The sequence below is a fragment of the Dermacentor albipictus genome, chromosome 9 (assembly GCF_038994185.2).
Source record: "Dermacentor albipictus isolate Rhodes 1998 colony chromosome 9, USDA_Dalb.pri_finalv2, whole genome shotgun sequence".
NCBI classification, from domain to species: domain Eukaryota; kingdom Metazoa; phylum Arthropoda; class Arachnida; order Ixodida; family Ixodidae; genus Dermacentor; species Dermacentor albipictus.
In genome coordinates this window covers 15,039,231-15,059,481 of record NC_091829.1, presented here as the reverse complement: position 1 = coordinate 15,059,481, position 20,251 = coordinate 15,039,231, and the positions used below count along the sequence as shown (strand labels likewise).

General features: G+C 42.2%; 1 protein-coding gene across 2 annotated transcripts in view; it reads right to left on the bottom strand.

Moving 5' to 3' along the window:
- Positions 1-1,838: 1,838 nt before the first annotated feature.
- The window catches only part of Lap1 (leucine rich repeat containing protein 7 lap1), a 66,358-nt gene continuing 47,945 nt past the window's right edge, over positions 1,839-20,251 (bottom strand). Inside the window, exons 17-23 of one of the 2 annotated variants that reach the window (XM_065433963.1) lie at positions 18,652-18,778; positions 12,309-13,250; positions 11,389-11,720; positions 9,245-9,310; positions 9,049-9,123; positions 7,337-7,454; positions 1,839-5,783 (exon numbers count right to left, since the gene is read on the bottom strand). In XM_065433963.1, coding sequence (XP_065290035.1) covers positions 7,353-7,454; positions 9,049-9,123; positions 9,245-9,310; positions 11,389-11,720; positions 12,309-13,250; positions 18,652-18,778 — 1,644 coding nt within the window. In that variant the 3' untranslated portion in view covers positions 1,839-5,783; positions 7,337-7,352. The remainder of the gene's footprint in view (positions 5,784-7,336; positions 7,455-9,048; positions 9,124-9,244; positions 9,311-11,388; positions 11,721-12,308; positions 13,251-18,651; positions 18,779-20,251) is intronic. The other variant, XM_065433965.1, reaches the window with a different exon arrangement.

Sequence of the window (20,251 nt, the reverse complement as noted above, 5' to 3'; positions counted from 1 at the left end):
AACTACCGCCGATTTTGTATGCCCCTCCTCTTTGTAATGCCTCTGGCCCTGAAAGTACTGGAATAAATAAATAAATAAATAAATACACCTACAAGTGCCTGTTCAACTACTGGATCCCGGCAGACTCTCACTTCATATATATATATATATATATATATATATATATATATATATATATATATATATATATATATATATATATATATATATATATATATTCTTGTTTTTGCTATGCAAAAATGAGTAGCCATCACCATTAAAGGGACACCATACTTTTCTTTAAATTTTCACTTCACGACCCGCCGTGGTTGCTTCACGGCTATGGTGTTGGGCTGCTAAACACGAGGTAGCGGGATCGAATCCCGGCTACGGCGGCCGCATTTCGATGGGGCCGAAAACATCCGTGTACTTAGATTTAAGTGCACATTAAAGAACCCCAGGTGGTCCAAATTTCCGGAGTCCCCCACTACAGCATGCCTCATAACCAGATTGTGGTTTTGGCACATAGAACCCCATAATTTAAAATTTCACTTCAAAAACGAAAGGAAAAGAAAAAGAACTTCCATATGCTGGCTACGGCATATGCAAGTAGACTTACATGCTTTAGGTTCCAACATAAAGGCAGTCTCGGCATACCAAAACGTGTGGACATTTGCGAAATTTAAGGTAAAATTTATTATGCTAAGTCTACATAAATCATGTAATCAGAGTTGTCACTAATCCTTCATATTAGTTTTATTTCTGATTTGTATAGTATTGCAGGTAGACCAACTTCTGCAGGAATGATCAGCATATCACGGAAGAGATTAAACTAACGTCATTCACTTTTTACTACACATCATAGACATGCTGGTCTTTACAATGTATGTGCAACAGTGCACATGATAGAGCTACTGATGCACAAAATTCTCCAAAATTTCCACTGCAACATAACTCAAACATACAGATACCACGAGTCCATGCACCTGATCATAAGGAGGGGCTCGTGTTTTTTATTACCCAAAACTGATAAACGCAGCATGGGCACAGTCGATCAGCGTTTTTTTCAGCGCTGCATAGGCAGCACAGAATGCCTATACCGAAAACCACAATTCAGCCAATCCCGACCAAAGAACTTAATGCACACAAGGCCTCCACAATTTGGGTTCTAAGATTGCTCACTTTAATGTCCCTCCAAACAGTGCTTAGTCTCCCTTTGCTCGACAGGGGGCTGTCACACATACATGTGCTGCTATGTAGGTATGCACATAATGTATGTATGTATGCACATACGTGTTTATTGCTATAATGTGCATTGCTCAGCACTGGACGCATCGGCCGATACGTCTGTGTCATGTGAAATCTTGTGAAAGTGATCATATCTCCAAAAATGTATCGCTTGAAAATACTGTCTCAGGATAAGACATCCTCACACCGTGATACTGTAGCAATGGGTGCCATTCAATCCTGCATCTTTTTTAATGCTTCAGCGCCTACTGTACTGACCACATCCTGCACCATGGGACTTTCACCGTTTCCTGAAGATGAAAAAGAAACTCTCTGGTGTCCACATCATTGATGCTACGACTTGCTTTCAGGAAGAATAACTTTCCGATTTTTTTTTCCTGCGGGGATGAAAGAGAATAGTTTGGTCAAAAGCATGGACATTCGAAGGGATTACGTTGAAATGTAACTAATATTTAGTTGCAGCAGTCGATTACTACTGGTTAAGACCAGATCCTCTTGGGATTGCCCTAATAGGTGATGCAACTAAAGGGCATTTATGATAGTCTGTGAAGCACCAAAATTTGTCATGACTCCATTTCTGAAGCTGAGACAAAAGTACTTCAAGCACCAGCTCACAAACCACCAATTTATTTGCTGTTGTAACTCGTTATTGAGAGAGTACACATTGCAGCATGTACAATCAGGTCAAAATATACAAGTGCCAGTGGTAATTAAATCACACACCAGATAGAGAATAACAAATAAACAAAGTCAACAAGGGGGCAAAAAAACAACAAAGTGAGCATCAACACAATCTTGAGTGAGTGTAAGCATTTGTGCGTGCACTAATGCACTATGTACAAACATTATAATTACAAACAAGTGATTCCAATATGGGATTTCATTGAAGTTAGTGTGAGAGTGACGCCATAATAAACGCGCATCCTACGTAAGTCATTCAACGAGGTGTGTATAAGAAACACTATGAACATGAACACGGTGTTTGAACTTCGAAAGCCTGAATTCAACCAGGGTCAACGTTCATACAGCTGTGATGCTGGCAGAACAAGGAACAGCACACAGCAAGTTAGAACACTGCCCAACTAACCTGGCAACATCTACTGTAGTGTACACTGATCGAGGCACACACCGGAGCTCTTTTTGTTCACTGCAGCTATAGAAACACCTAATTATTAAAAATACACTTCTACTTCATGTGACAGGAAGTGAAACCTGTACAAACATTTTGTTCGCATAACACGCAGCCTTGGTTCCAAAGATCTTAATTCTCTGGAAAGCTGCCAGCACTCAGTTGACCTTAAGTAAAGCTTAAGGCAGCACTGTCGTAAACAGTCAAGTGATGACACAACCTCTGCTAGTTCGTATGAATACGCCGAGCTTTGCTTACTCGCCTTGCAACTAGAAAAGGTGAAACGAAAACATGAGCAAGCAGCTCGGGTGTTACATTCCTTATCAAATAACACTTTCGATAAATGCATGTCTAATATATGCTCTCTAAGCTCTTTGATACTGTGCTTTTAAACTAAGCTCTTCAAGCAACACGACAATTTAGTTGCACACCAGAAATCGAGGCGTGTCTGTGCACTCCTCTAGTGAGTCATGTCTGGCGAATAAGGCAATGTCACACAAGCATTTCCCCTCGAGTTTCTCTCTCACCCGGACTTTCATTCACCCGTAAACGACTGAGCAAATTCAAGGCGGAGACCTCTCTAGTGGTATTTTGTATCACAAACACTTGCATGACAGGCCCTCCGTATGATATGTTCACTGACGTTTGCATGTCAGGGTGCCAACCACACACACTAACTAAAGCTATGAGTCTGTCGTTGAAGTTGAGCTTTGAGGTCATAGTAATGCGCAGCAACTGGAACATTGCAATGTACTGAAGAAGGGTTCATCGACGGCTGATGCTTTGACTGCATCAGATGTATGTGTAACAGAAACATTACACCACTGCAACATGCAACAACACATTTTGACAAGCAAAAAGCTTTGCGAAATGTTCCTATAATGCAAGTTTCTAACAATACACACATACAGCAAACATATGAGTGCAACTCCAGCAATGAGTAGGTTTCGTTTAGCCTATAGCTTTAACAGACTCTAAACATGCCAGCAAATTGTTCTATATATGCAGCAGCAGCGCTAATGCATATATTTTGCTGCATTTGTGAAACATTATTATAATTTCGCCAGAGTATAAACCACCATATTTTTCAATTTTCTTGAGTACAGTCGGACCAATAACGACTCTCCCCCATGACAAGTGACCACCCCTTCCTATGCAAAAAACGCTAAACAGAAGCTTAAACTGTCCACTAAAACATAGTTAACAGCAAAATGGGAAAAACAAGATAAAAGCAGATAAATAACTCGACCTTTTGGATTATCTCATGCACACTTGAGCATGTTACAAGCCACAGGCTTAATTACAGCTTGCTCTTGTTGAATTGTCGTGATAAGTGCTCACTCCTTGTGTTCACTGTAGCCATGAGTATTTTAAAGGTTGAAATAAATAATATATAAATAATACACATTCAAAAGGAAATCAGAAAAGAAAGAAGCTGTTTCTCAATTTAGCACAAACAAAAAACAAACAAACAAACAAACAAAATAAAGCATTACCGGGATGCTGATAAATGAAGACTGTTGAGTACCAAGTGCAAATGAAAATAAATTTCACCTGGCTTTGAAACCTTCCATTTTGCTTGGCATTGAACAGAAACACAAAGTAGTGTAAAATGAAGTAGCATGACACAGCTCAAGTTATTACATAATGCAAATATGCTATACCGTCTTATGTACAGGTTGCATGACGACAAAAGAGTGCTAACAAAGTTGCTAATGCCATCAAAGAGTACAAAGAAGTAAATGCCAAAAACTTCCCAAATCAGCAGGAAACTTGGGTGTGTGACTGGGAGACTTGCAAAAAATGACTCCCGCTTGATATCCAAAGCTATCTAGACAGAACAACTGCACAATGGCTACAGACAGAGCATTCAAGTTTCCTGTGAGCATACAATACAGCTTACTGCACAAGTGATATATTGCATCAGAATATGAGTTTTGGTAACAATGAAAACAGGAGAGCACACCATTTACTGCATTGCTCTAGTAATGAACATGCATTGCATCAATATGTAAGCACAAATTGCATGGATTTTTTGGTGGTATATACCAGGGTGACCAGGCAAATTAGAGCTAATCGGAACTACCTCTGGTTCACCTCCTTGCCTTTCTATGCATCATTACTCTCTCTCTCTTAGGGCTAACAAGTGGATAGACCCTTCAAAACAAGCCTAAATAAGTGGCATGGCTTGTTCAAAAGCAGCCTAGACCATGTGGAATATTTTAGTGAGGGAATCTATTTAAACCACACCTTGTTTCAATTAGAAATATTAAGTTTTTAAATCATGTTTTACTGCATGGTATGGGAAAAGGATCACTTTGTTACAAACTGTAAGGAAGAATGGCGAGAAACTACCTATCATCGCTGATCACAACTCTATCTTACACTATAGTTTTGGGCTGTCCATTCCTGATGAGAGTTGTAGGTCTGACTGTGTGAAAGGCACCTAGCCAAATGCAAAACTATACGTTAAATAGACCAATTTTGGGTGTACAAGAGCTTACCTGCTGACAAGCCCAAAAAGATGCAGCAAAAACAAAACAACCGGTCCAGATTTGCTTGTATTAAACTGAACTGGTCACCCTGCTCTATCCCATTGTGTGACGAGATTCAGAGAGGTAGGCATGGCTTTAAAACAGAAATCCCCAGTGACCATCCTGCGCCATTCAGCTGTATCTTAAGTCTGATTCACTTCTGTAACAAGTTAAGGAAAAGATAACTGCCCCAGAGAAGAATGTGTACCCAAACTTTTACAAGCAGTGTTCAACACACAAGCTAACTAGAGGCAACACGAATTTAAAGAAACTCTTAAACATCATTTTAAGAGAGGGGAAAAAGAAAGAAAGAAGGAAAAGGTAGTAAAGCATGTTTGCAAGCAGCAACCTTGCTCCTCTCCAAGAACAGGCCATGTCCAGAGATATGCCACATCAGCGCAACCAAGCTCTCACACATTTAAAGTTCATGCGACAACACTACAATCTTTGTCTCCCTCTCATGAGCTTGCTTTAAGGGTCCTTTAGGTAAATAGCGCTCAACAACCCAGTCCCGGAATGCAGCAGTCTTGCACAAAATGCATTTTCCAAACTGTATGAACACCGGTCAGGTACGTCGTGGACAAACGTCAAAGAAAGCACCTCCACCATGACGGCACATGGCATGTCACGCTGTGCACCACCTCACAACAGTATGCCACTTTCCATGAACGCACAGCAGATGCCAGCAGCTTTTGCAAATGTTCTTGAATGTTTGAAACAGAAGTAGAACCCACGTGAGATGGTGAGGGAAAAAAAGGGGGGCAGAAGTTGCATTTGTTCATTGTTGAGCTTGTGCCAGCAGGTTTTCATGTACAAATGTTGCCACTGTTCAGTAGCGATTCCAGAATGTTCTGATGAAGAGTCAAAGTGATGACCACTGCATGGGGGCATTCCTGTGTGACAAGGTGCATCAAACACATACATGTAAAACATATTGTGCATACCAGATACATATATATATATATATATATATCGTTAATGAATGTTCAATAACGCGTTCGCCAATGCTGACAATGGGAAAGAAAGACTCACAATGTTCGTAATGACAAATGCTTTAGGGAACACTTTTTTAAGTACCTGCAGAATGATCACCTGATTATGCAGACATGTTTTGAGGACAGGCCAAAAAGGAAGGGAGACATAATACAGTTGAACCTTGTTATAACGAAGTTGTATCAAATGCAAAAATACCAACCTTAGATCCTACATTCGTTATAAGCATACATTCGCCACACACTGATATTGTGGAGAAAGCTCTTATATTAACTTTGTTATATCTAATGATTCATTACATGGGAAGTTTAATTGTAGCACAAACTAAGAAATCAACACAGAAAGCAAGAAAAAGGATGGGCACTATTTTTCTTATAGTGTGATTGCCTCAATTTCCTCTATATGCTCTTACGTGCAAAGGAACATTTCTTTTTAGGTCCAAACAGCTCTGAAGTGCAACCTATTCATGGTAAGCACAGTCAGGCAGTTTGACTGTGAGATTCGTTGGCGTAGTACTAGTAGCTTCAGTGTATTTGACACTGTTAGCCACAGCAGACTCTCAGTGCACTAACTGCGGATGGATGGACAAAGTACAAGGACTATCAAGATAAACATTACTCTCTTCCAGCTCGTATGTCACTTGCCACCCGTGACCCCTCTTTGCAGTTGTTATAGCAGTGCCATTCTTCAACGCCAACAGCACTGACTCGTTAACAAAATGCGATTGGAGCACGCAGGAAGCAGAATTAAACAGCTAAACGAGTCAACCCAATCCAAAGCCAGATGAAGAAAGGTGGTGGGGAGGAGAACTGGGGGAGGGGGAATTTCTGTAAGAGTCCACCCAGTGGACTATCCATTTCGACCGCTGCTGATTGGATGGAGCTGTAGGAGCGAGGAATGTATGAGCGGCCCTAGCTAATCAGGAACGGCCGAAATGGACAGTTCACTAGGTGGACTCTTACAGAATACCTCCCCTGGCTTCCCCGCCATTATAGTTTCCTCAGAACAGCTACGCCATCCCCCATTTTGATTTTTATTTTCATGCAACCCAGTTATAACAATCATCAGTTATAACAATGATATTTTCATGGCACTTTAATATTGCTATAAGTGGTTTCGACTGTACTGGCAAAGTCAACTGATTATACATCTTTTTTTCCAGTGATTTTAGTGAAGCTAGGCTGGGATAATGTAAGACTATTCCAATCTGGTTTTATGCCACCTATATAAGTGCCACCTGAGTCATTTTGACCTATCACGGAGGGCTGATGGCAGATTTGTTATAAAAACAGATTGGAATAGTGTTACGTTATCCCAGCCCTGGTGTTAATCACTTTGGAATATCTATCCAATGCACACTGGCATGTTCTCATTCTCGTGTTGATCTCATTCTAATTATTAGGCTGTTGTCCAGTGGGTCTACATGGCCGATAAGAGAGCACACAGTACTTACATAAGCGGTTCTACTGTCATTGCTGTCGCAGCAGGGTAAGCCTGACTTTGGAACCAGCACTGACAAGTGCTCCCAGGGCATAATTAACCTCGGCGTTAGACACATCTAAGTCATCCACCTGCAAAACAAAGTTACAATGTTTTCAGTTTATACATTTGCTGAACCTGCTACTGGCTTATGCCAATAAGAATGTGACAGGCATTGATGAATTATTACAACACGGAAAGGTAATGCAGAAGTGTCTTGCACACTTCAAGTAGGCCTTTAGGAGAAATCAGTTACAAGCGTAAATCATATCGCAGTTGTGCATCTTAATGGTTAGTTCTTAGCTATTGAGTGCAGAGTACCTGCTTTTGAAGGAACATCTTCAAAAGGTTTTACTGAAGTGTGTGGGGTCTCGCACATGCTCTTGGGACAAAGGAACGACGAAAACTGCAGTGCAGACAATCACAAGGGCATTTATTACACCTTTCATACACTAATGCCTGCTGGGAAAATCACGACACAAAGAGCATGCCGATGGGCGTGCTACAACCAAGGAAGTCTGACTCACCACGACCACATATTGTAAGCGAGTATGTTCGCCCTCATGCTGGACAACAACACCTAGTCGTTTGCTTATATGGTCACATGAACGGTGGCATGTTCAAATGATAGTGTTTGTCCATTCTAGTGTCTTGCTTCTAAGCCTTTTACAGGACAGTCCCACAAAGAGGGTCCACGCACATGCGATAGGTTCGTGTTGCTTGCCAACCCCAAGCTAAAGAGGAAGAGCCCACTCCTCGTCGCGCCCGAGTAACTATTAGGTGGCGTTAGCAGTGCAACACTCATGCCATCTCTCATAATATGCTGCAACCACACCGACTGCCACCAGCGCTTAGCTACGGGCAGAAGCCGGATTACAGGAAATGCGAGAGCTGTGCAGAGAAAACAACGTCAGGGGACGTGTGAGAGTCTAGCATCCCCACAAGTGCCACAGGCAGTAAATCCAAAAAAAAAAAAAATTATTTATATATGTATATTATCCTAAAGAAGCTAGACAAAATATAAAGGAGCAGTACTGGCCAATAAATACTTTTAGGTAATGTAGTAAGGCACAGAAAAAAAAAGCTATGACAGACAACCAAGGAATTTTTACATTTACGTTTATCTCCGATTCAAAAAGCCATGTCACACGGTAATAATCCAAATGATCATCAATGACACCAATGATCTGAAAAGCAAGACTACAACAGACAGAAGTACAGTACCATAAGTGCATTGGCCGAAACAGGCTGCAACATCAGTTGTAAAAGTGAGCATTAATGCTGATCACAGACAGTATACATACTGTTACATTAATTGTGTTATGTGCTTTGGTGTTGGCAAGCACATGCAAAATAATATTATGTACCAAACAAGCAATGCACGCAGAATACTGCACAAACTCTGTATACAGGCATCACTTACAGTGCGTAAATGTGCTATGTTTCAAGCAATGAGAAATAGTGAAAAAGACACCATGTTGTTCTCAAAAATGGTCTATTAAGTTTCGTCCTGTCTGAAATCAAATGACACGGAACTTTTCAATGGCTTTTTACATATTCTCACATAACTTCGAGGTCTGATGTAAAGCAATGACACTAGCAAGGCATGTACTCTATAAGATGTGCCCTCTTGACTGCAGTGTTCAAAAACCTATTTCAGAGTGGTGAACTTAGGTGGCAACTAACCTTCAGTATTTTGTCCCCAACCTGTAGCTTTCCTGCTGCTGATCCTTGCGGGTTGACTTCCTTTACAAATACACCCTGCAAAAAAAGAAAGACAAATGAGGTGAAAAAAAGGTAGCAGCTTCAAAAATCTGAAACATTAAATAAAGAGACAGCAGAGAAAAATGTCAAGGTAGGGCACAATGAAAAGGTATCATACCGGTGATGTTGGCCTGTTTTCCAGAACGAAATCTGCATCTGACCCTTTGTCCAGGACGATCTCATTCTAAAATGAGACATTGATGTGAAAAAGCACTCAGTATAACCAGCAAGTAAAAGAACTAATCTATACAGTGACAGAATACTGATCTAGAAACCTGGATCAAGAAACAGCTTATGCTAAGTGCTATACTCACAGAATAAGATGTGACAACACCCTATATGTGTAATTTCTTTAGTGTAATGTCACGCCACTATGAATCTGATCACTAAGTGTAATGTGGACTCTGATCTAATATCCCTGTCACATGGCAAATCTAATGTCATTTCCAACGAATTACATTTGTTGAGGTCAATGTCATTATCACCACGTGCTGTCACATGTCATTTGAATATGAAAATGACAACAGAAAAAAAAAGTGTCAAACTCACTTTTGTCCAATAATTATTTTCCAATATGTTAAATTCCGAACGAATATGTGATCCTCACTTTCACACTGTGCTTTTGGATTACTAACTTGTCAACACTGCCAAGCAAGTTGAGTCGAGCAGAGCCAAAGATCAGCGAGCAACATGGTAGAAAGCACAACGGGTGCGTCCGCTGCCTCTACTGAAGAGGAATGAGAATGGCAGTTGTGTGTCATCGCCACTATGTTGTGGATGCAAGCTCGTAATGTCTACATCGTCAGCGTGCGCCCCAGCAAAACACATGCATGCATTTACTTCAAGTCAACCGAAGTGGATGCGGCAGATGCTTCAGTGCGAACAAACATGACTGCCACAGCCAAAGCCAAAGATGGCCGTTGTTAGGAATGGCCTGCAGAGGTGCCGACATGGAAAGTTTTCCCAGCCAGCTGCAGCAGCGGGGGTGGCGTTTTCTAGCAAGTGACCGCCAGTCTCCAGCCAAACGGCGCCACTAGGTCTACTGTGGAGACTTGCTTTGAAAGGACGACAAGGCGTCATTCCGCAGCCTCTTGGCATCACGATGTCTGCTGCGGTGACTGACTTTGAGGAGGACAATACGCCGAGTCAGCAACTTCGTTGTCGGAATGCCGAGACGAGGTCGGTGAACCAGGCTTTGTTGGTGCACTCGCCATCACCGACAACCTGGTCTGTTGGAAGTGGGGGAGCTCCTGAAGGAATGTATTTGGCGGCACTGCCTCACGCGCCTTTCAAGACGCAAGACAATGGAGAACCACGGCGGCCACTCTGTGGGGGTCAGCTCAGGGATTAAGAGGCGCCTCCTTAGGGCAAGACCCAGTTCTGCGAAGACCGTCTTGCCTCGATGGGGGCAGTGAAACCTGTGCGGAAGTTTGTGTGTAAACCCTCCCCCTCAAACGCGGCTCGGCCATGATGACTCTGGTCGAACATTTTCCCTCACCTAGGAATCTAGGGAGGACAGAGTGTATTTAAGGAGCTCTTGTGCGGCTCCTCAGTGTGCTTCCTCTCGCAGTCATGCTAGACTGATGAACTGCAACGTCCTTATGTAAATACTGTATATAAACCCATATTCCTTGTTCTCAATGAGAACAAGTCTCTCACTTCAACAACGTCCTCAGCATGGATGAGTTGGATGATGGCATGGGCCAGCTACTATCTAATTCATGCCCGACTCCAATCCTTACACCATCTAGTCATTGGATCAAGAGTAGCTTTCTGTAATTACGCACTGTAATGCATTTAAATGTAAAGTACTAATAAGGTAATAAAGTCGACCGAACAATAGTTAATTTTTCTTAAACATCAAAAAAAGCATCTACTGTTTGCAAAGCTGACCGGTAGGCTCCTGGTGTCGAGGATACTCATTCAGTTCCAAAATGAATGCAAATAAGTTTTGCCAACTAATTCACTTGGAAACGTTGTTTTCAATTAATGCCATTATGTTTTACCGTGTGACGGCAAATAAACAGCATTATGAGCGAATGTCATTTGTTGTAAGTGACATTAGTTTTGCGATGTGACAGGGGTATAAGTGTACAATAAAAAATTACTCCCATGTGACATGAACTGGAGACGGTGAAAACAAAAATCTGCACATTAGTCAGTCCTAAATGGACATGTTTCATACTGTGATTACATAGCACGTTTATATAAACTTGCATCTGATAAGAAACATTTATCCTAGCCTGCGACTTGCATACAAACCTGGTGCTCCTGTGAATGCGCTGAGCGATTGGAGACACTTCGCTGGAGCAAGAACTCAGGTTTCGGTGGTGGTGTTGGAGCTGTCGCACTGGCCTCACCCGAATGTGCTCGGGGCCGTGGGGGCAAAGGCGGCGCTGGCTGCTCGCATTGCTCCTGGGCTACCCTGAAGCAGGGAGTGCCAGGGGCAGGGCCACCTTCTGGAGTGACACCCTCTGAGGTCAGGCTACATGGGTCCTCGCTCGGCAGACACAGGGATGATGAAAGTGAGGAGCTTGACTGGGATGGTGGAAGGTCTTCGCTTTCAGCATGCGGTGCTAACCTCTCGGAGGCTGCTGTGTGGAAGCAATCCAGTTTGTGCCAACAATCAGGCAGAATGCAATGGTAAGCAAAGAGGTGACAAAAGAACTTTAAGCTATGGAGATTCGAATAAATAGATGCAGAAAATAAAGCCTGGCCTAAAATAGCTGGATTTTAATAGGGAGGATATGCAATGTCAAGAGGGACATTGATCCTTTTTAACAGTTTGGTTTGAATTTCTTTACAAACTTAACTAACAGCAGTACTTAAAGAATGTATGCATTGTACGATGTTGTAATTACAAGTGTGTCAACAACTTACAAGACAGTTGAAGAAACTGAATCATCAACACTCTACACTGCTATGCCAGTATTTCATAGTACCGTTAGCTTAACTGAATTAGTTATTATTATGGTTATTACTGTTATTGGTGTATACAATATACAGAAGCAACTCAAAGAAAAGAAGAAAGGCTGGCTTGTTACACGAATTCATGGAATGTAAAGCTGTCCAGCTATTTTGCATGTTTTTGCGCTCCTGCATGCTTAGTGGTAAGCATTCAAAACCTCTTCCATGCTGGCAAATGTCCACAGAGAAGTTGACAGAACGCCTTGAAAACTTACGTCCCCATTCAGGTTGTGGACTGCGACGCACTGGCAAGCTGTAGCCTTCCTTTGAAGTCCTTACATCCCCATAGTATTCGGGCAAGAGGTACAAGGCAGGTACATCGGTCATCCCAGCTACAGGCTTCAAAGGGTGTGGTGCTTGAACTGTGTAGGTCTGAACTGGTGACCCCACAACTTTGCGTGGTGACCTCGACATAACTCTGGGTGACACAGGACTCGAACCTCGACGTGGTAGTGTTCTTACTGGAGAGCAGGGTACCCCACGAAAGTACTGAACACTGCTGTCGGGGGGGTGGGATATGGAGTGGCCTCTGGGCAAAGTCACTGTGTCCCAATCGCTGGAGTAGCCATCGTGATAAGCAGCTGAAAGAGGTCGTGTCGGCTGAACGTAGGTTTCCTGATCACTCTTATAGCCTAATTGTTCTTGCGAGTCTTCCGAGACGAGCCGGTGTTGGAACTTCTCTGCAAGGCTGGCTCTTGATGAGGGGGGGTACTTCTCAAACTGGCGCCGTGGAATGCGTTGGGGTGATGATGCTATCGTGTGACCTGGTGGCAACTCTGCTATGTCCCCACTGTACTGCTGTTGCTGCTGGTGCCGTACGTGATCCCAAGAAGCCACAGGGCTGCGAGGTGGTGGTGGCATGTTTGCATGATGTGGATGTAGTGTGTTGCTGTACTGCGGTGCTGACAAGCTGTGCATAGTGGCAACAGGTGGTACTGATCCCTGTGACACTTGAGCTGCTGCTGTTACTGCTGCTGAAGAAAGATGCGGTGAAGCTGGGTGATGTTGATGATGGAGGTAGACGTGCTCTGCACTGGCTACATGCAGCCCGGCTGGGGTTTGCTGATTCACATAAAGCTCGGAAGGCGTGGCAAGGTTGTGGGTGCTAATGTGTGGTACCGGGCTGGGCGATGGGCTCGCTACAGCCCCGACGGTTTCTGCATCGGAAGTGAATGAAGACGACTTGTATGAGCAACATAAGAAAAATACAAGTGAAAAAACCACTGCTAAAGCAGACAGAAACATAGCCTACCATCTGCACAGAAAGACTACGATTAGAGTGACTACTGTAGCTATCCAACCTCACCAGTAGCCAAGTCTCTCTGCTCATGAGGAAGGAGGAGAAAAATTCCAATGTCCACTGCCATAAATCCTACATGCAAAGTGCTACACATACTAACCATGTATAATTTAGGGGGGACGCGGCCCTTGAAAACCGAAAAATCGCGAAAAAGTCGATTTTTGAAAAACCATATTTTTGGGTTGTATATCTCAAAAACTACCTGTTCTGTAATTATCAGCACCTAATTCAACCGTAAAGTACAGAAAAAACGCAACTTTCGAGGCCACCGCGGCCCACAAAACACGCGCAGATGCCGAAATGAAGTCTAACTTCGCGCGCGCGCCATTCCCGGACCGTGCGGCCTGCCCTCGCCATCTTGGTGTCGTTTTGACCGTGGTTTCTTTGTCTCTATTTTGCCGCCTTGCAAAATGGCATCGTCGGCGCGGTTGAGGCGCTATTGGGGTTTTCCCGCGATGTGATGCGGAGCGCTGATTGGCCGGAGCAGCGCGTTCAAATCCCGCGGGGTAAAGCGCGCCTACCATTGGCTGCTGCGCGGGCGGCGGCGGCTGCTCAAATCCCGCGGGCTAAAGCGCGCCTGCCATTGGCTGCTGCGCGGGCGGCGGCGGCTCCTCCCTGTGATGGCGCGCTCGCGTCCCTTGCTCGCCTGCTTTCGAGCTGTTCATCGCCTAGCGCTATCTTTAAGATTATTTGCTCAGCTTTTTTTTTTTTTTCGCTAGTTCTTCGCTGCACGCGGTGCCGGCAAAGCCCAAGACAGTGCAGATGTTCGGTGCACGGGAGCGCGATATGCGTCTTGTACGAGCATCGAACTTCCTATCTTCCGCAGCGAGTGCCGACTGCGTAGACGCTTTTCAGCGACGAAACTGTGCTTTCGGCTGTCGCCAGTCGAAAATCCGACACACTGAGTGTGCATGGAGCCGTAAGAGCTAATTAGAAGCTCCGCAGGAGCTTTCTAATAAAAAAAAACACGTGTTCAACTTTAAGGCCTGTTTTCTCGGAATGTATTTTTTCGCTAGTAGTGGTGCTGGGGAAGGCGATATCTCAAGAACCGCTTTTCAGATTTGTATGCCGTTTTTTTTATTCTGTTCCTGAGTGACTTTTCCAGGGGGTAACAGGCTTCTTTTTTTGAAAGTGGGCGCAGTTAAATTATAATAAGCAATTAATTTTTGATGAATGTGGTCATTACTGGCTACATCAAATTCAAAGTTGTCTTAAAATTTTTTGGAGGGGAAATTAAAAAAAAAAAGGGCTCTTTAGCCCCCTGGGATATCTATCAAGGGATCATCACAGTGAATTTCAGCTTCCTACGATGTCCTGGCATTTCTCCAGGCTCTTCCTCAGGCATATACATGAATCACCTAGTTAGACCTCAATAACTCTGGAACTAATAAACATATCTTCATGAAACTTTGCAGTTCCTCATAGTTCGGTGGTGTGAACATACCCTGAAAGTTTCATCTGGATATCTTAAAAAATAAGAAAGTTCGGTCTCCAGGGTAGCCTCCCCCCTTTAGTGTGAGCTCTCTGTAATCCCTGCCACAGCACTGAACTTGCCAATCGAATACTCCACGACTGGATGACACAGTCATAATTTGCATTCAAAATTTGGCGTGCTCACTGCATCAAGAGGCATTAGGCCCTCATAGGATGTGCATGTACCTGATGGCCTAATCGGGCGTTGTTCTCAGAACCAAGGAAATTTCAGTTCAAGCGCAGCTAAAGCAATTCCTCAGTTACACATACATGAATGAAAGTATATGCATTACTTTCAACATACAAGCTATCACTTGCAAAATGATGGGAATCACAGAAGCAAGCTTCCCCTCACAATGACTCTCATTGCAGAGAAGCCAAATTTTACAAGTGCATGTCAAGGAGATGTACATAGCACATACACATACTGACAGACTAAGATGCTATGAGAGAACCATATAATCTTATTTATACTAATGTGAACAACTGGTTATCTTTAGCAAGGATCTTACTCAGCTATTGAGATTTTCAGAAAACCTGTCAACCTCATAACTTGCACTATATGCATCTGTGTGCTGGTGATAAACCACTACGTGCTGAATGTGGCAGGCTTCAGAGTTCACAACATCTAAAGTTGCCTTTAACCCATAATAAAGGTGAGCTGTGAAATAACAGCATGTTCTTAACAGAAATTTTACTCAAGCAGGTGAGATTGCTTAGCTATAACACACTACGGCATGCAGCAAGCAAGGACATACTTTAGTGCTGTCAGGTTAACAGATAAGTAGGACACACTAGACAAAATCAGCATGCAATGTTGACAAATGTTTCAAATAATGGTAGTGTTGGTGAAGCTTTCACTACAGTAAGTTAGCTTTTATTGCTGTATATAAGAAAACATTTAAGAGGCCAGTCATTGGCTCTCCTGTAAAAATATTATTCACAAGAAGGGCTGTATTCTGGAGCAATTAATTTCCGCGATCCTTACATATCTGTATGGACGGACAGCAATTTGTGGTCTGCACCAGTGTACCAGAGGACATTTGTTGTTGTGTTGCTGCTGCAATGTTCAATTGAGCGCAGGACACTTACACTTGTTTCAAGGCACCGATACAGTGAAATCTCAATATAATAAACTTCAGGGGACCGCAGTAAATGGTTCGTTATTCTGAAAAGTCGTTATCGGCCGGTCCAGATTGTATCCCATCAAAAATGCTGAAGTGTACACAAGTTTATTCTTCACTGATATTGTCAAAGCTTTTTCAGCAGTCAATACAGATGAGGCCACTGCCCTCTGTTTGGAAAATAGGGAAGGTGGTCTCTGTGCATAAATCTGGTGATGTACATTCCCCCAATAATTACCATCCCATATCATTAACATCCATACCAGTAAAAATTCTAGAGCACATAATATACTAGCACCTCATTGAATTCCTTGAGTCCAATTCCTTCTTCAGCATTTATCAGCATTGATTCCGTAAAGCAGTTTCGTACGAAACGCAATTGCTATGTTTTACTAACGACTTGTTTATTAACGCGGATCATGACTTTGATACTGATTGCATATATTTAGATTTTGCTAAAGCATTTGACTTCGTCTCACACTATCTACTTATCTTCAAGCTTAATCATCTTAACATAGACCCCAATGTACTTGCATAGATTAAGGAATTTATCTCTAACCGTAGTCAGTATGTGATGGCTAACGACGTCTCTTCACCTAATTCTGCCGTGACATCTGGTGTCCCGCAAGGGTCCGTTTTGGGCCCTCTGCTCTTCTTGATTTATATTAATGGCCTTCCTACTCGCCTTTCTTACTCAACTGTCTGACTGTTTGCAGATGACTGCGTGGTTTACCAGAAAATTACTAACCATGCTGATTATCTCAACCTGCAACGTGATCTAGATAGGGTATCTGAATGGTGCAGTCAACGGCTCATGACACTTAATACTACTAAACGTAAAAATATGCAAGTTTCTTGCCGCAGCGCTAATCATTGTCCGCGTACTTACTGCGTCAGTAATATTCCATTATCATTGGTTGACAGCTATAAATACCTTGGTGTTCACATTTCTTCTAATCTATCGTGGAATACGCATGTCGAATATGTAACGAACAACGCCAATCGCATGCTTGGTTATCTGTGTCGAAACTTTTTTGATGCCCCATCGTCCCTGAAGTTAACACTTTACAAAACCTTGGTACATTCTAAATTAGAGTACGCATGCGCCATATGGGATCCTACTCAGACTACACTCATTCAAACTCTTGAAGCCATTCAGAATCGCAGAGCACGTTTCATCTTTTCAAATTAATCAAGTCGTTCCAAAGTCACATCTATGAAGAAAACTCCAAACTTGCCTGACCTTTCGTTGTGTTGAAAGTCATCTCACCTTAACCTTTTTCATAAAATACATTATTATAACGAGTTGAAGGACGTTCTGTTTCATCCACCTCATTATATATCTTCAAGGACCGATCATCGCTTCAAGGTGGGTCTACTTTCTTGTCGCACAAAATTGTGTAATGACTCTTTTGTTCCTAGAACAACTGTCACATGGAACCACAATCGCCAGCATAACTGATGACCACAAGTTCAAGATCGCTGTACAAGATGCCTTGTAATATTTCTTTTCTTGGTTTGCTGCACCCCTTGCCAAATAAATAAATAAATAAATAAATAAATAAATAAATAAATAAATAAATAAATAAATAAATAAATAGTGAAAGCCCCGAAATTAACCATTCTATCCCTCAACCCATCAGTTCATAAGCTGTCACCATAAGAGCTATCCACGAAAATATCGCTGTTTGCTCTCGGCCCATGCTGTTGCTATTTCCCATAGGCTTTGAATATTTGACATTGAATCTATAAGAAGTCAGCAGAGGATTTCTGAAATGTTTGTTAATCTGAAAAGTTTGTTAATGTGAGGTTCATAGCAACAATATGTCACTGTAGTTAATGCCTGCCTTAAACGAAGGTGTCTGAACAGTTCTACAGATGCACTGCATCACCTGTGCTAGCATCAGAGCACTGTTCATGTCAGTGAGACAAATTTGTGATCAGCATTCTCAAACGCCACAGAAAGGCAGAATTGTAACTATTTTCGAAAACTAGTGGAAAGGTGCTCTGTTTGATTACTGTCAATGGAGTTGACCTCGAAAGCAACATTTGCAAGAAATGTACTTGTCCAGATTTCTTTCTCATCTTTTCGCCAGGGAGAGAGCCAGTTATTATGCTGTGCTCACAAAGGAGCTGTGGCATCTAATGCTAGCGAAATAGGCGCACAACTGCCTGTGAAATGGCACCAAGGGGAACTGCTACAGAGCAGCATTACGTGACAGCAGGACAGTGCTGTTAGTGAGGCAGCTGATTAACAGGAGACGTTACAGAGCATCACGTACCATCTGTGCATAGCTGGTATGAGATTTCACCAAAAGGAGCTGAAAATTTCCTGCCAGCAGAACGCATCTGCAGCTAAGAAAGACGAGCGCAGTTGATACTGCTCAATACTTGGGGGGAAAAGAAGGCATTTGCTAACCACATTTTGACAATTGCAGCAAGAAGCCCTCAATTATGTACTATCTTCATGTCTGCATGTGCTCTGGTTATTCAAGACATGCAATTGGGGCACATCAAACGCCACCCATGGAAATGGTTGCTCCAGAATACAAGTCCAGGACAGCTTAAAACAATAAAATGCATGCAGTATGACTTAATATAAAACTAAGCGTAAGCAAGAAAGCAGAAATAAAATATCAGTGGCTCTGTTGCATAGTTTACCTAGGTCAGTGCACATTGAGATGTTGTTGTTTGTTGCAAACGAGCTTTGAGTGGGTTGGTGACAGGCAAAGCTTTCAGCGGGCACGATGTTAATGTCCTGCTGGTGCCTTAATAAGCAAGGCTCGTGCTATATATACATGTATAAAGAAAAGAACAAATGGAATAATATAGAAAATTAGCACACTGAAACACATGGGGTAGCAAAGTGCACCTCTGAGTTGAAGTTGACCTCTTGTCATCGCTTTCACATATGTGTTGCCATAATCATACTTGTCACATTTTCATACAAAGCTTGAAGGTCTTCCATACTAAAAATAATGAATAACCTCAATTTCCGAGTCTCATGCTATTCTGATACTGCGACTACCTTCCTGATTAACCAAAAGGTGAAATTATATCCTTTATCAGTAAAACTAAAATATTACAAAATGTAATTGTAAGTACCGCTCACTAAGATTGAAGTAACATTTCTATAACCACATGATGTTGCGATAATATTGATAGGATCTTCCGATTGCATAAGCTTATGCCACACAGAATCATTACATAAATTTTATACAGTCAAACCTTCATATAGCAAACACAGATATAACAAAATATTGAATATGACAACGTAAATATTCCTTTCTTCTTTCTTCTTTCTTTCAAGATATTAGTGTGCAATGAATATACGCTTAAAGCAAATGTCGGATATAACAGAGGTATTTTCCTGTCAGAAATGACTTTTTTTCATGCAAGGTTTGACTGCACATCTTGAAAAGTCTTTCTCTAATTTAGTAAAAAGCTTGAATAATAATATCAGCAACATAGTTTAGCAACACACAATGTCACAGCACCAGGTTGCCCCAGGTCCAAATAATTTTGCCACCAACGAAATAGTAATGACAGCAGGACATTCAATTTATTTAGCATTCTATTTCCTGTATCTGTCTCTGCTCCAGAAAGCTGTATTTAGGTTCTATCAATCAACCATAAAGCTCACATCCACAGAGAGACTTGCATCTATTTTTCCTGCTCTCCTGATAAAAAGCTGGGCGTAGTATCCAAACATGAGACAAGTATGACTAAGGCTACTCATTGCAATATCTTTAACAAGAGGGAGCCGGGAGTGAAAGGGAGAAAAAAAGCAGTTCCATAAGTTTTCTCACATCGCATTAATCAGTGGAAGCCAGGCCTATGGGACACCGATTTATGAGGTGCAACTCTGTTAAACGTGAACAAAGGTGCACAGTGCATGACAATAAACACATATGCAGTGCTCTTTCTCATTACACTGTCACAAGATAGATATTATGAAGATATGAAGATAGATAGATAGTATTATTATATTATATAACAAAGATATTATTTTAATCACACATTTCTGCATTTCAACATGTGCAACATACACACGAAATGATAAAACAAGCACACCTGCCATGTTTTTCGTATGTATGCACGGAAGTTTTGTGCTGAAATCTAGAAAAGCACACACTCAAGTTCAGAGTGCAAGGCATAATAACAATGGCGTCATGAAACAAAATACACTTCTATGGTTACAGCATGGCTGACGCCTGCAGCGAATGCTTGCAGGACATGCCTCTAGAGACACAACTGCACT